The 13,226-nt window shown below is 38.6% G+C and overlaps 1 protein-coding gene across 4 annotated transcripts in view; it reads right to left on the bottom strand.

The window, feature by feature from the left end:
- CEP120 (centrosomal protein 120) overlaps window positions 1-13,226 on the bottom strand; it is a 77,299-nt gene that overhangs the window by 30,547 nt on the left and 33,526 nt on the right. For all 4 annotated transcript variants that reach the window (XM_037028760.1, XM_037028790.1, XM_037028781.1 and 1 more), the window contains 7 exons: window positions 12,643-12,820; window positions 6,939-7,088; window positions 6,003-6,185; window positions 4,068-4,164; window positions 3,812-3,964; window positions 2,997-3,086; window positions 824-916 (listed from right to left, as the gene is read on the bottom strand). In XM_037028760.1, coding sequence (XP_036884655.1) covers window positions 824-916; window positions 2,997-3,086; window positions 3,812-3,964; window positions 4,068-4,164; window positions 6,003-6,185; window positions 6,939-7,088; window positions 12,643-12,820 — 944 coding nt within the window. The remainder of the gene's footprint in view (window positions 1-823; window positions 917-2,996; window positions 3,087-3,811; window positions 3,965-4,067; window positions 4,165-6,002; window positions 6,186-6,938; window positions 7,089-12,642; window positions 12,821-13,226) is intronic.

Genomic DNA, 13,226 nt, shown 5'->3' with positions numbered 1-13,226 from the left:
AGTGTATAAAGATAAGCTTAGGGTGATATGCTGAGAAAACTTTAAGAAACATATTTGGGTAGGAAAGGAGCATATAACTTTAAGATATAAGAAACTAATTATTATGAAATAATTTTTATAATAATTTTTAAAAGTAGGGTAAATTTTAGTAAGACCAAACAAAAATGCTAACTAGGCCTACTACTTGTCTGTTCTTGGCCTCCAATCTTTAAAGGGCAAGAGAGATAAGTTACTTCTCACTGAAAACAAAATTAGATTCTGGACCCCTGAGCCAGTGCTACATTTTTCTTTTCTCCAGGTAGTGCAACTAGCCAACCCTTTACATAATGGGAAAGTTAGCCAAATATGTCCACTATTGGCAGAAGTCAACCAAACTGGCTGAATAATAGTTAACCATTCCAAAGAACAAATACTTTCTCCCTATTCCTTACATTCTAAAACACAAAACATGCTTTACCCAGCTGAAGAGTAGTTTTTTTCCATATTCAAAAGACAATTTCTATGAAATAGATTTTATATAAATATAAAGGAAAAATGAATGGCATAAACCTAATATATATACAGATTCTGTGAGTTAAAGATATTTGATACATGGCCCTGACTGATATGGCTTAGTTGGTTATACATTGTCACACAAAGCAAAAGGTCACTGGTTGTATTCCCAGTTAGGGCACATGTCTGGGTTGTGGGTTCGGTCCCCATGGGGGTGCCTACAGGAGGCAACGCACATTTCTCACATTGATGTTTCTCCCCCTCTCCCCTCTTTCTAAAAATAAATACATAAAATTGTTTTTTCAAAAAAGATATTTGACAAATACAATACCTCTGATTCTGTAATGACGAGCTGCTGCTCTCGCTTCTCTAAATCAATTAGTGTTTTTTGAAGTTTTCCTTCCAGAATAGTATATTCTGCCACCTAAAATATAATAAATTATCTCTTTTCCCCAAACTCAAAACACACACAATTTCAAAAATACATATACAAGGACTTCCGGCCAAGATGGAGGCGTAGGTGGAAACACTGTACCTCCTTGCACAACCAAATCAAAGGACAACAAAGATTTAGAAACAAAAATACAACCAAAATAGACAGAAAACTGAACTGTACCGAAGTCCGACAACAACGAACCATTCATCCAGACCAGTAAGAGGGTGGGAATTGGTGGCTGGCAGCAAGGGGTCCTGGCAGGAAAAGGCGGCGGTTAGCGGACCGGGCAGGCGCAGGACAAAAACCCAGTAAGACTCAAAAGGCGGCCAGCAGACCGCCGGCTGACCACTGGCTGACCGCAGACACACATTCACACTCAGATAAACCAGGCCAAAAAGCGGGCAGTGAGACAGACCATGCAATGGGCCCTTTTCCTCAGGGCCCCAGGGCCCCAGCGCTGGGAAATAAAGCCTAAAAGCACCAATTGGAAAAACTTTTGGGGGTTGAGGTGCTAGGAGAGATTTCCAGCCTCACAGGAGAGTTTGTTGGGGAGACCCACAGGGTCCTACAACATACACAAGCCCACATACCCGGGAACCAGCACTAGAAGGGCCCATTTGCTTGTGGGAAGCAGCAGAGGGGACTGAAATCCAAGAGAGAGCCTAACAAACGCTATTGTTCCCTCTCTGACCCCGCCCCCACATACAGTGTCACAACCCAGCTACTGGGTTGCCCTGCCCTGGTGAACACCTAAGGCTCTGCCCCTCTTACATAACATGTGCAACCAGACCAAAAAATTATGGCTCAAATAGAAGAACAAATCACAGCCCCAGGGCCAATACTTTTAAGCAACCAAGAGATATAGCCAATCTATTGGATGCACAGTTCAAAATACTGATGATCAGAATCCTCACAGAACTGGTTGATTTTGGTTGTAAATTAGATGAAAAAATAAAGGCTACACTAAGTGAAATGAAGGGAAATGCACAGGGAACCAATAGTGATGGAAACAAAACTGGGGCTCAAATCAATGGAGTGGACCAGAAGGAGGAAAGAAATATTCAACCAGAACAGGATGAAGAAACAAGAATTCAAAAAAATGAGGAGAGGCTTAGGAACCTCCAGGACATCTTTAAACATTCCAACATCTGAATTATAGGGGTACCAGAAGGCAAAGAGAAAGAGCAACAAGTGAAAAACTTATTTGAACAAATAATGAAGGAGAACTTCCTCAATCTGGCAAAGGAAATAGACTTCTAGGAAGTCCAGGAAGCTCAGAGTCCCAAAGAAGGCGGACCCAAGGAGGAAGACACCAAGGCACATGGTAATTACAGTACCCAAGATTAAAATGAAGGAGAAAATTCTAGAAGCAGCAAGAGATAAGGGGACAGTCACCTACAAATGAGTTCCCATCAGACTGTCAGCTGATTTCTCAAGAGACCTTACAGGCAAGAAGGGGCTGGAAAGAAGTATTCCAAGTCATGAAATCCAAAGACCTACATCCAAGATTGCTCTATCCAGCAAAGCTTTCATTTAGAATGGAAGGGCAGATAAAGTGCTTCTCAGATAAGGTCAAATTCAAGGAGTTCATCATCACCAAGCCCTTATTATATGAAATGTTAAAGGGACTTATCTAAGAAAAAGAAGATAAAATATACGAACAGTGAAAGGACAGCAAACTCACAGTTATTAATGACCACACCTAAAACAAAAGCAAACTAAAAGGACAGCTAGATCAGGAGCGGATCCACAGAAATGGACATCACATGGAGGGTTAGCAACAGGGGAGTGGGAGGAGGAGAAGGGGGGAGAAGGTGCAGAAACTAAGTAGCATAGACGGTAGGTAGAAACTAGACAGGGGGAGGGCAAGAATAGTATGGGAAATGTAGAAGCTAAAGAACTTGTGACACATGGACATTAACTAAAGGGGGGAATACAGGAGGAGGGGGTGTGCAGGGGGGGAATGGGACAACTGTAATGACATAATCAATAAGATATATTTAATACACACACACAGCACTATCATTAACATTCTTTCTCTCCTCCAATTTTTATACAAGATAACTACCTTTTTCTTTACTAGTGATTCTCTCTCCCGGTCCCTTTTCTTCCATTCTTCTGCAAGAGCTTGCATATGAGCCAGTTCCTTCTGCTTTAGCTACAACAGGAAGAAAAATAAAGCCAGGAAAAAAAACCTAAATATTTCAAGTAAACAAATCACTTGTTTTCAGTTAAAAATTAAGTGATCACTGCCCTGGCCAGTGTGGCTCAGTTGGTTGGAGTATTGTCCTGTAAATCAAAAGGTTGCGGGTTCGGTCCCTGGTCAGGAGTGTATAAGAGGCACAGATCAATGTTTTTCTCTCTCTCACTCTCTCTCCCTTCTACTCTCTCTAAAATTAATAAGCATGTCCTCAGGTGAAGATAAAAAATTAAGTGATCACTGATATGTTTCTTTCAGGTGCTCTATTTTATTTTATTTTTTAAAGGATGCCTGAGGTGAGTGTTAATAATACCCATAGAATTCAGGAGAGTACATGGTAAGTTGTTTTCTAACTCTCTTGTTTAAAGACTCATGTTTCAAGTTCTAGGAGGGCACACTAAATGAGGACTTGAAATTTAAAGAAATCTCCATGTTCTTAATCTTTGAACTCTAACCTTCAGTCCTAATTTTCCCTAAGACAAAGTTTAGGGGAAATCTGAATGGCTTCTGCCACTCCGTCACATTTAGAATATTTATCCTCAATTTTTCCTTAGGAGTAAGGTATTCTTGACACACAAAGGGACTAGATGGGGACCCATGAAACACAGCACATTTTTCCTTTACCATGTAGGCTTTACTAAGCAGAGAAAATAAGAGTTTTAAAGTAATATTTAAAAAGTAACCTGATTTTCAAAAATGTCTTCTTGCATCTCTTTCCACATTTCTAGCTCAAGTGCTGCCTTGTATTCTAAGGTTTCACGCGGCTCTGCCTGGATTTCTGAAGGACAAGGTGCAGGGGGAAGAGAAGACGGCTTCTGCTGTGCGGCAGCTAGACCCTAACACAGGAATAAAAAAAGCACACTGAAATAAATACACTCACTCACATAACACATTAGATCCCTTTAAAAGAGTGATTTGATAACATTCAACGATAGGTACCTGAGATGAATCAGAGACAAAAATCTCTCGTGTTTTTACTAGTCCGTAATCTTCTAAAGTCATTGTGTAAGAAAGACTTATTATCCTGTTATTTGACCTACAAATGAAATAAAAAATATATTAAAATTCATGGAAACACTTTATATTTTTTCTCTTATGTTCCCAATGCTATGATATTGAATAGACAACATTTCCTGCATCTGACACTTGCTGCTGAAAACGCAGCAGTTTTATAAGCTTCAAAAGCTTCCACATACGTGATTTTATTTGATCACAAACACCTTATTAAGTACACACTTCTGTTTACTATAAAAAGAGATACTGTAGGTTACTTGAAAAAAACAAAAAGTATAACAGTACAGGAGAAATTTTAAATCTCACTGCCCACAAGTTATTATTACTGCTAAAATCTTTCTTCTCTTTGTTTTATCTATAGGTATATATACTATGTACATGTACATATTACAGTTTTGTCCTTTTTTCCTATTTACATCAAGAACGTTTTTTTTGGTCATAAATATTAATTTAAAAATGTAATTTCAATGCCTGTAACATATACTAAAGAATTTATGTATTAAATAAACTTAATTCCTTTATTCTTGAATATATATAGGATTTTCTAAGTTGTTATTAATTTATTTTACTTTTCTGAGGTTGAATACACTTGTACACAAATCTTCTGCTAGGTATGAGCACTGACGCAGGATAATTTCTAGAAGTAGAATAACTATGTTATTGTTATCCGTGAGTATCTCTCTGAAGCACAGAACTGCATGTAGGATTTATCATTATATAAAAAGACAAAATGTTGGAGGAAAATAGAACCTGAGCAAATACAAACAAAAACAGGCTTAGTCTAAATCAAATATATTCCAAAAACCTTGGGTTAGACAAAACTTCAGTCAATGTATCACACACAATTAAAACTTAACCAACTTTTACATTTTCTTCTAATCTCACAGATTTTAGAAGAAACTTGAAAAGTATACTGAAGCCCTACCGCATCTGAAGTTTTCACTTAGGTAAATCTAAAACTTCTTAGTCTACAGAGCAGGGCAATAAAAGTTAATATTTATAACAAACAACATTAAAATAACTTCAAATAGTAAGAATTTGATTATTTCCATTGTATTCTACATATGATGACAAAAAGTGCTAATTTTAAGAGATTTACAACAGCAGGAGTTAAAAGAATTTTCAGTTACCCAGAGTATCTGATTCTCTAGCCACCTGTTCCCGAACTCCCAAGTGAATGGAAGTTTTACTAACTCACCTCCCTGGAAGTGGCTACTGATGGGAAAGAGTACAGGAAGAAACTTCAACAAACTCTTTAGATCTCAGCTTTTTACTGAGCCCGATTTCCTTATACTTTCTTACTATGCCTTAAATATAAAGACATGTCATATATAGGGCCAAACAATTTAAGTTTCTACTGTTAAGTTTTAAAGATCACTCAACAAATATAATATTTTGTCCTGAAATATGTGAACTCCAGCTTTTCACTCTGGCAATGAATTTCAGGGCCCAAACCAAAATTTTTTAAAAAGGGCAAATATCTGTAACATTCTCAGACTTCAGTAATGAGGCAAAAGTTTAAATATTTTTTAAGAAGAGAAACAGTCATGTGCAATGCAAAATTATGTAAGAATGCAGGATAAATTTGACCTTGAATTACTAAATAAAAAGATCCTGAATTTAAAATTGCCAGGCGAAAACAGAGGGGAGGGAAATATTCAGCAGTCAAGTAAACATTACAGTATTATACAAGAATAAATTCTTCACTTTGTGAGGGTATAATGGGTATTAGAAAGCTAAACAACAAACCAGGATATAGTTCCCACAGGTCAAAAAAGAAAGATCAGACAAAAAATGTTACGAAAAGATAAGCTTGTAGCTAGTTATCAGAATAAAAAGAGCATTTGCAAAATGCATTACCCTTGTGCTGCTATAATAGGCACACTTTCACTGTGAGTCTGACGCCAACACTGTTCACCACTAGAACCTAAAAAGCGAGTTTTCTCTGAGGACAAGATGTTAGAAAGCTGGATTCTGGCGATTCCCAGAAGCAAATCTTTGCTCATTTTATCCTTGTGCCATAATTCAATCAGCAATGGAATCCTGAGAAAGAGAGAAACATAGTCATACCTATCAACTCTGAAGTAAGGTTTTTGGACTAAAATCTTTGGATTCCATTAATAGAGGCAAAGATGTATTTGTTACCTGGAATGTAAAAGCTCAATTCCGCAGGTAACAGAAAAGTTTGCCCCATCTACACCTCTTTCCTTGAAATAAAGCCTCCAAACACTATCATTCCCACAAATGGTTAAATTTCAGCTACCTTTCGTTCTTCCTTTTAAAATATTATAAAAATTTGAATTTTGATACTATGATAAAGTAAAACGACATTTCACAGACCATTTTTCTTCACAAATCTACTTAAGGTAGCTGAATTAACACCTCCATTTTACATAGATAAAAATGGAAAAAGAAAATAATACACTATAGTCAGTTAGTGAATCAGTATTAGAAACTAAAGAGTTCATACTTATCTCCACATATATTAGGAAAAGGCAAGACTACTTATCCAAATTCCTTTACTACTCGTAGACTGTTTTAACAAGTTCTAACATCTAAACTTAGGCAAAAGAGATACGAAGATCTGAAAAGAGCCTTCATAACCACATAAAACTTTGTAGCAAAAGAATAAATGTCACAGACATTATTAGTATATTTGTTTCTACATTCTCAAATGCATAAACTGCTATGGATTTAAATCTACAGGAATCCTTCTTCTTTATAAGACAAACTTTTCAAGAGTTGCCTTGAGAAGATATTAATAGTACCATATAGACAGTGTAGTATATACATTACCTTAAGAAGGTATCTTGCAGCTGATGAGGCATAGTCGCAAAATCAAATGCACAGTATGATTGGGGAAGAAAAACTTCCATGTTTTTCCGAACTTCTACAGGAGGATTAGTCATAATAGGAGCTGCACTTCCAAAAAATGGATATGAGTACCTAGAATTTCAGAAAAACAAAACCTTAGTGTTTATAGAATTTATAGTGTTAAAAAAATTACAATATGAAAAAACATGGGACTTCTGGCCAAGATGGAGGCCTAGGTAGAAACACTCTGCCTACTCAAACAACCAAAAGAAGGACAACAACAAATTTAAAAACAAAAAATAACCCAAAATGTCAGAAAACAAAACTATATGGAAGTCTGGTAACCAAGGAGTTAAAAAAGAAACATTCATCCAGACGGGAAAAAGAGGCAGAGATGGGTGGCTGGGGCAGAGAGGACTCAAGGTAAGGCAGCAGCTAGAGGACCAGGAGGTCCCACATTTGTGTGTGGATAAACCAGGAGGAACTACTAGGGAGTGGGACATACCAAGCAACCCAGGGTTCCAGCACAGGGAAATAAAGCCTCAAAACCTCTGACTGACAAAACCTATGGGGGTTGTGGCAGCAGGAGAAACTCCCAGCCTCATAGGAGAGTTAACTGGAGAGACCCACAGGGTCCTAAAATGTACACAAACCCACCCACCCAGGAATCTGTACCAGAAGGGCCCAATTTGCTTCTAGGTAGCAGGGGGAGTGACTGAAAGCCAACCAAGAGCCCAGCAAGTGGCACTGTTCTCTTCCTGGCCCCTCACTCACATACAGAGAGCCACAACATAGCAATGCAGGTTGCCCTGCCCTAGCAAATACCTAAGGTTTCACCCCTTACTACTTAGCAGGTGTGCTGAGACAAAAAAAATTATGGCCCAAATGAAGAACAGATCTAAGCTCCCAAAACAGAACTAAGTGACGAAGAGAAAGCCAACCTACCAGATGCAGAGTTCAAAACACTGGTGGATCAGGATGCTCACAAAAATGGTTGAGTAGAGATGCAAAACAGAAGAAGAAGTGAAGGCTATGCAGAGGGAAATAAAGGAAAATGTACAGGGAACCAACAGTAACAGGTAGGAAACAGGGTTTCAAATCAATGGTTTGGACCAGAAGGAAGAAATAAACACTCAACCAGAACAGAATGAAGAAATAAGAATTTTACAAAACGAGGAGAGGCTTAGGAACCGTCAGGGCAACTTTAAATTTTCCAACATCCAAGTCATAGGGGTGCTGGAATGAGAAGAGAATAGCAAGAAATTGAAAACCTAGTAGAAAAAAATAATGAAGAACTTTCTAATCTGGCAAAGGAAATAGGCTTCCAGGACGTCCAGGAAGCTCAGAGTCCCAAAGAAGTTAGACCCAAGGAAGCATATACCAAGGTACATCACAATTATATTACCCAAGATCAAAAATAAGGAGAGAATTTTAAAAGCTGCAAGAGAAAAGGAGAGAGTAATCTACAAAGGAGTACCCATAAGACTGTCAGGTGATTTCTCAAAAGAAACCTTACAGGCAAGAAAGGGCTGGAAAGAAGTATTCCAAGTCATGAAAGGCAAGGACCTACATCCAAGATGACTCTATCCAGTAAAGCTACCATTTAGAATGGAAGGGCATATCGAGTGCTTCCCAGATAAGGTCAAGTTAAAGGAGTTCATTATCACCCAGCCCTTATTATATGAAATATTAAAAAGACTTATCTAAGATAAAGATGATCAAAAATATGAACAATAAAATGACAACAAACTGGCAACTATCAACAACTGAATCTAAAAAAAAAAAAACCAAAACAAATTAAGCAAACATCTAGAATAAGAACAGATATGGAGATCACATGGAGGGTTATCAGTGGGGAAGTAGGAGAATGAGGGAAAAGGTACAGGGAATGAGAAGCATTAATGATAGGTACAAAATAGACAGGGGGAGGTTAAGAATAGTATGGAAAATGAAGAACTTATTTGTACGACCCATGGATTTGAACTAAGGTGGGGGAATGCTGGTGAGAGGGGGGGAAGTCTTCCTGCAGGGTAGAGGAGAATAAAGGGGAGAAAAAAATGGGACAAGTGTAATAGCATAATAAAAAAGTACAATATAAATGTTATGAGCAAATAGAATTTTTAAACAGACAAGTAATAAAAATACATTATAGTTTTACTCTTTTCACCAACTTTAAAAATATACAGATATTTTGTGTTGATATAAAATCACAGAAATTATACAGAAAATGCATTGTTTGCATAATGCTACCTCCCAAGCTTCTTTACCGGTAATCCTTCAATTATCCTCTGTAGAAGAAAGAGAATTCTGGGGTCTTGAAGGCAATAATACCAAGTAAGGAAGAGAGAGTAATTTTGATGCAATCCACATAAGACAAGGAGTTAGGAATGACAATAACTCACTAACTAAAAATTGAGCTCCCATTTGTTAAACAGTTCCTTGAGGGTTCTAGTGCTCTCTTTTTCATCTGTGAACTCCCAGGGACAAATAAGCAGATTCCGCCACATAGTAAACACTCACGAAATCTTTCTGAATTTAATTTCCAAACCTCCTTTCCTTTATACAATCATGTCTCGATCTTTTATGAGCTAAAAAGCCCTTGGTCAATTCCAAAAGCGTGCATTTTGGTACCCTGTCTTTCAGCAGAGAATCAAGAATGAAAGCAAGTCAGACACACGACAGGTGAATCAAAGGGCGACACGACCCTTTTTCTTCCTTTCATCCTAAAAACCAAACCAGGTAATATGGAAGAATGCCCGATTTGAAGTTCTTTTTGTATTTAAAGCCAAATACAAAGATATTATAATGCTCACTTAAATTTCATGTTGTATCTTATTATTCATTATGAAAACTAGAATTTAAAGCCACTAATAAAAGTTGTTTTCCTCATAAGAATCCTGTGCATTCATTCATTTTTTTAAAATATATTTTATTGATTATACCATTACAGTTGCTCTATTCCCCCCTTCATTCCCCTCCACCTGCACACTCCCTCCCCCACCATTCTCCCCCCCTTAGTTTATAACCACGTGACTCAAGTTCTGGTCGGATGTTTCATTCTTCCTTCTGGTCCATTCCATTGATTTGAGTCCCAGTTTCCTTTCCATCGCTATTGGTTTCCTGGACATCTCCCTTCATATCAATTAATTTAGCCTTCATATGTTCCTCTAATTTGTGACTGTACTCTACCAATTCTGTGAGCATCCTCATAAGTAGTGTCTTAAATTGGGCTTCTGAGAGGCTGGCAATCTGTTGGTCGCTTAGAGTTATTGGCTCTGGGACTTTGAGTTCCTCTTGCGCCATCTTTTGGGCTGTTCGTGCCTGTTAAGTAGCAGGATCGGAGCCCTAGGTTTTCACCAGAGCAGGGCAACTCAGTCGCTGGGTTATGACATTGTATGTGGGGGCGGGGTCAAAGAGGTACAATGGCTTCCCTCTGCCGCCCGCTGCCGTGACCCCCACCGGCACCGCAGCCACCACTGTCACCAGGCCCACACGTTTCGTTCCACTGCACTCGAGTGTGCCACCGCTGTCAGCCCTCCACCACTGGGTTCGTCCCCTGGGGCCTGTGTGGTCCGTCTCACTGTGCGCAAATGTGCGACCGCAGTTAGTCTGCCCCACACCCCGACTGGTTCCGGGCTGCCTGCGTGTCTAGGTCGGGGGATCTGTCCTGCCCGACCCAGCTCCGCTGCTGGTTCCGCCTCTCTTACCGTCCCCGTTGAACGGTTCATAGCTGTCGGACTTCCGTATAATTCCGTGTTCTGGTCTTTGGGTGTGTTCTAGTTCTCCAAAACTTTTGTAGTAGTCAAACTTGGTTGTGGGAGAAGGCACAGTGTTTCCACCTATGCCTCCATCTTGGCGGAAGTCCTCATTTTCAATATAATTATACATACATTGAAATCAGGGAATCTCAGAAATTCACTGCCCCATTACAGGTTGTTGAGATTAAAAAATTGCATGCACACACACACACACACACACACACTTTTTCAAATACCAGTGTTACCTCACAAATCCCATTACATAGTTATAAAGCACAATTTCATACCAAAGCAGGGCATGATAACATACAATTTATCAAACACAGAGAACATTAAATGGCCAGCATTTTTAATAACAACTTAAAATGAACCTAAGATAGAACAAGTAGTCCTTTTTAAAAAATTTCAGCCTGTCCCCTTTTCTTTGCCAAGTGAACAACCAGCCTCCTTCATACACCGACTTATTTCTGAATCTGTCCTTCACTGGGCTGAACTGTTTATAATGCACACACAGAGTACTGTATGTACCCCTAACACACCCCATGCACCCCTAATACCGGGCACACTTCTGGCATACTGCAGGCACTCCATGATTAAACAAATAGCCTCTATGACAAAAAGGAAACACAAAGGCTAATATTAATGCTTTCCAAGTGGTTTGTATAAGGCTTCCCCTTCCCGGCATCTAACTTTAGATCATCCCCGTTTCTATGCTTCTGGCCACCATCCTCTTTAGATATTCTACGACCAGATTCCCTAGTACAACAGAAGAGCGACCTTAATGAAGGAATAGAGGGAGAAAAGACCACCCCCCTCCGAAAAAAAAACAAACCCTGAGGTAAAGAATAATAATTCTGTTTCTAAAAAGAATTTGAAGAGATGTTACACACACTCGGAGGAAAACTATAGTTGTATGAGGAAACTTTTCTAGCCTTCAATATTCAAGTAGAAACAACATTCTAGCAATGACTCTCAGCCTCCAACATGCGGCAAATGCAGAACTTGAGCTGCGATGGAAAGACTTCCACTCTATGAATTCCCAACCACAGTGTGCCGGGTCCCTTTGATTCTGTCCATTACTCACATTAAAGCTCGGGAGATTTTGGAAACGACTTCGTAAAAAATCAAAGAATTGAAAAATTAGATCTAAGTATGAGTTGACTTCTGCATCTGAACAGTAAGTATGCTTCAAATAACAGCAGGCAGCCACGTGCAGCCACTGACAGCCCGGGGGGTGGCAATCCAGGGTGACAGAAAAACAACGTCCTTCAATCACATCAAGACCGACAACCTTAGTATGAACGCTGCTGCTTGCTCCAAAGAAATTTATGAGCAGAAACCAAACACTCCAAACTAAAACACATTATTGTATTATAGTTCATTTCTATCTCAGCCACAAGAGCCTATGAAAATATAATATTACTAAAAATAAACTAGGTTATAAAGCCATTTAACTGAATGAAATATACATTTCAATTTTTTATATTGGAAAGTGTGGACACATTCCATTTACAGTTCATTAAGTTTGGTTTTTAGAGTCACAGCTATAAAATGTAGGTTTTGGGAATATAACCTCCCTTTATAATACTGTTGTTACAGAAAAATCAGATACTTTCCATTATTGTGGCCCGTGGCACCATTTCCAGAAACACATTTGAAGTTCAAGAGCCACATTTTAAATAGGACCATTAATTATTATCAATACTTACAATTATTTCACTGGAACAGTTAAGACTGTTACCTCTCATTCACCAATGCCAGCCCGGCTTAACTTTGAAATCATTAGGCCACAGCCTTACCCTCTTTTAGTACACTGATTTAATAAGTGCTGTAACCTCTTTGGTGACATTGCTCTCTCTGCAACTTCCCGGACAGAGTAAAGGCATTTCTCCTCAGAAAATAATCCTTGAAACAAAATCACATCACACCTTAATATACAGTTGATTGGAAATCCAACTTCCAAGTCATGGACACTCCTCAAGTCTATCGAGAAGCAGAAATGATGTGATGTTGCTGGAACAGCGATCTTCTGTCCTGAGGCCGTTTCTGGAGCATTGGATGTAGTTGCTGCCTGGGCCAGTGAGGCCGGTACAGAAGAACTGATGGCTGAAATTAATGTGAAAATGTTTCTTTAAATAATTCATCTGCTAAGTATTTCTTGAGTTATCCAAATAATATAAAGATATCCCCTTTACCTTCAAGTAAGGAATTTCACCATTTGGTTTTATAAACATACGAATTGAGGCATAAACACCTTAAAAGTGACTCGTCCCAAATTACGCAAACTTTCATTCCCATTATAGAACTGTGTATAAAAAAGACCATACTCTTACCATGTACTGCAGAAATGAAAGCATACCGTACTGATGCAGTTATGCGTGACAGCTGCCTGATCCCAAAAGGCAGCTGAACAGAACTTAGCATTAAGGGTTATATTTGAAACTTAGTGCAAGTATGATTACACTACTTTTTAAAAAGTAGTTTTGGTTGATTTAGGTACATATGACATAGT

Source organism: Sturnira hondurensis, unplaced genomic scaffold, assembly GCF_014824575.4.
Source record: "Sturnira hondurensis isolate 20B ecotype Veracruz unplaced genomic scaffold, ASM1482457v3 Scaffold0001509, whole genome shotgun sequence".
Taxonomy (NCBI): Eukaryota; Metazoa; Chordata; class Mammalia; order Chiroptera; family Phyllostomidae; genus Sturnira; species Sturnira hondurensis.
The sequence above is the reverse complement of the archived record's forward strand: the minus strand, read 5'-3'. Positions and strand labels throughout refer to the sequence as shown.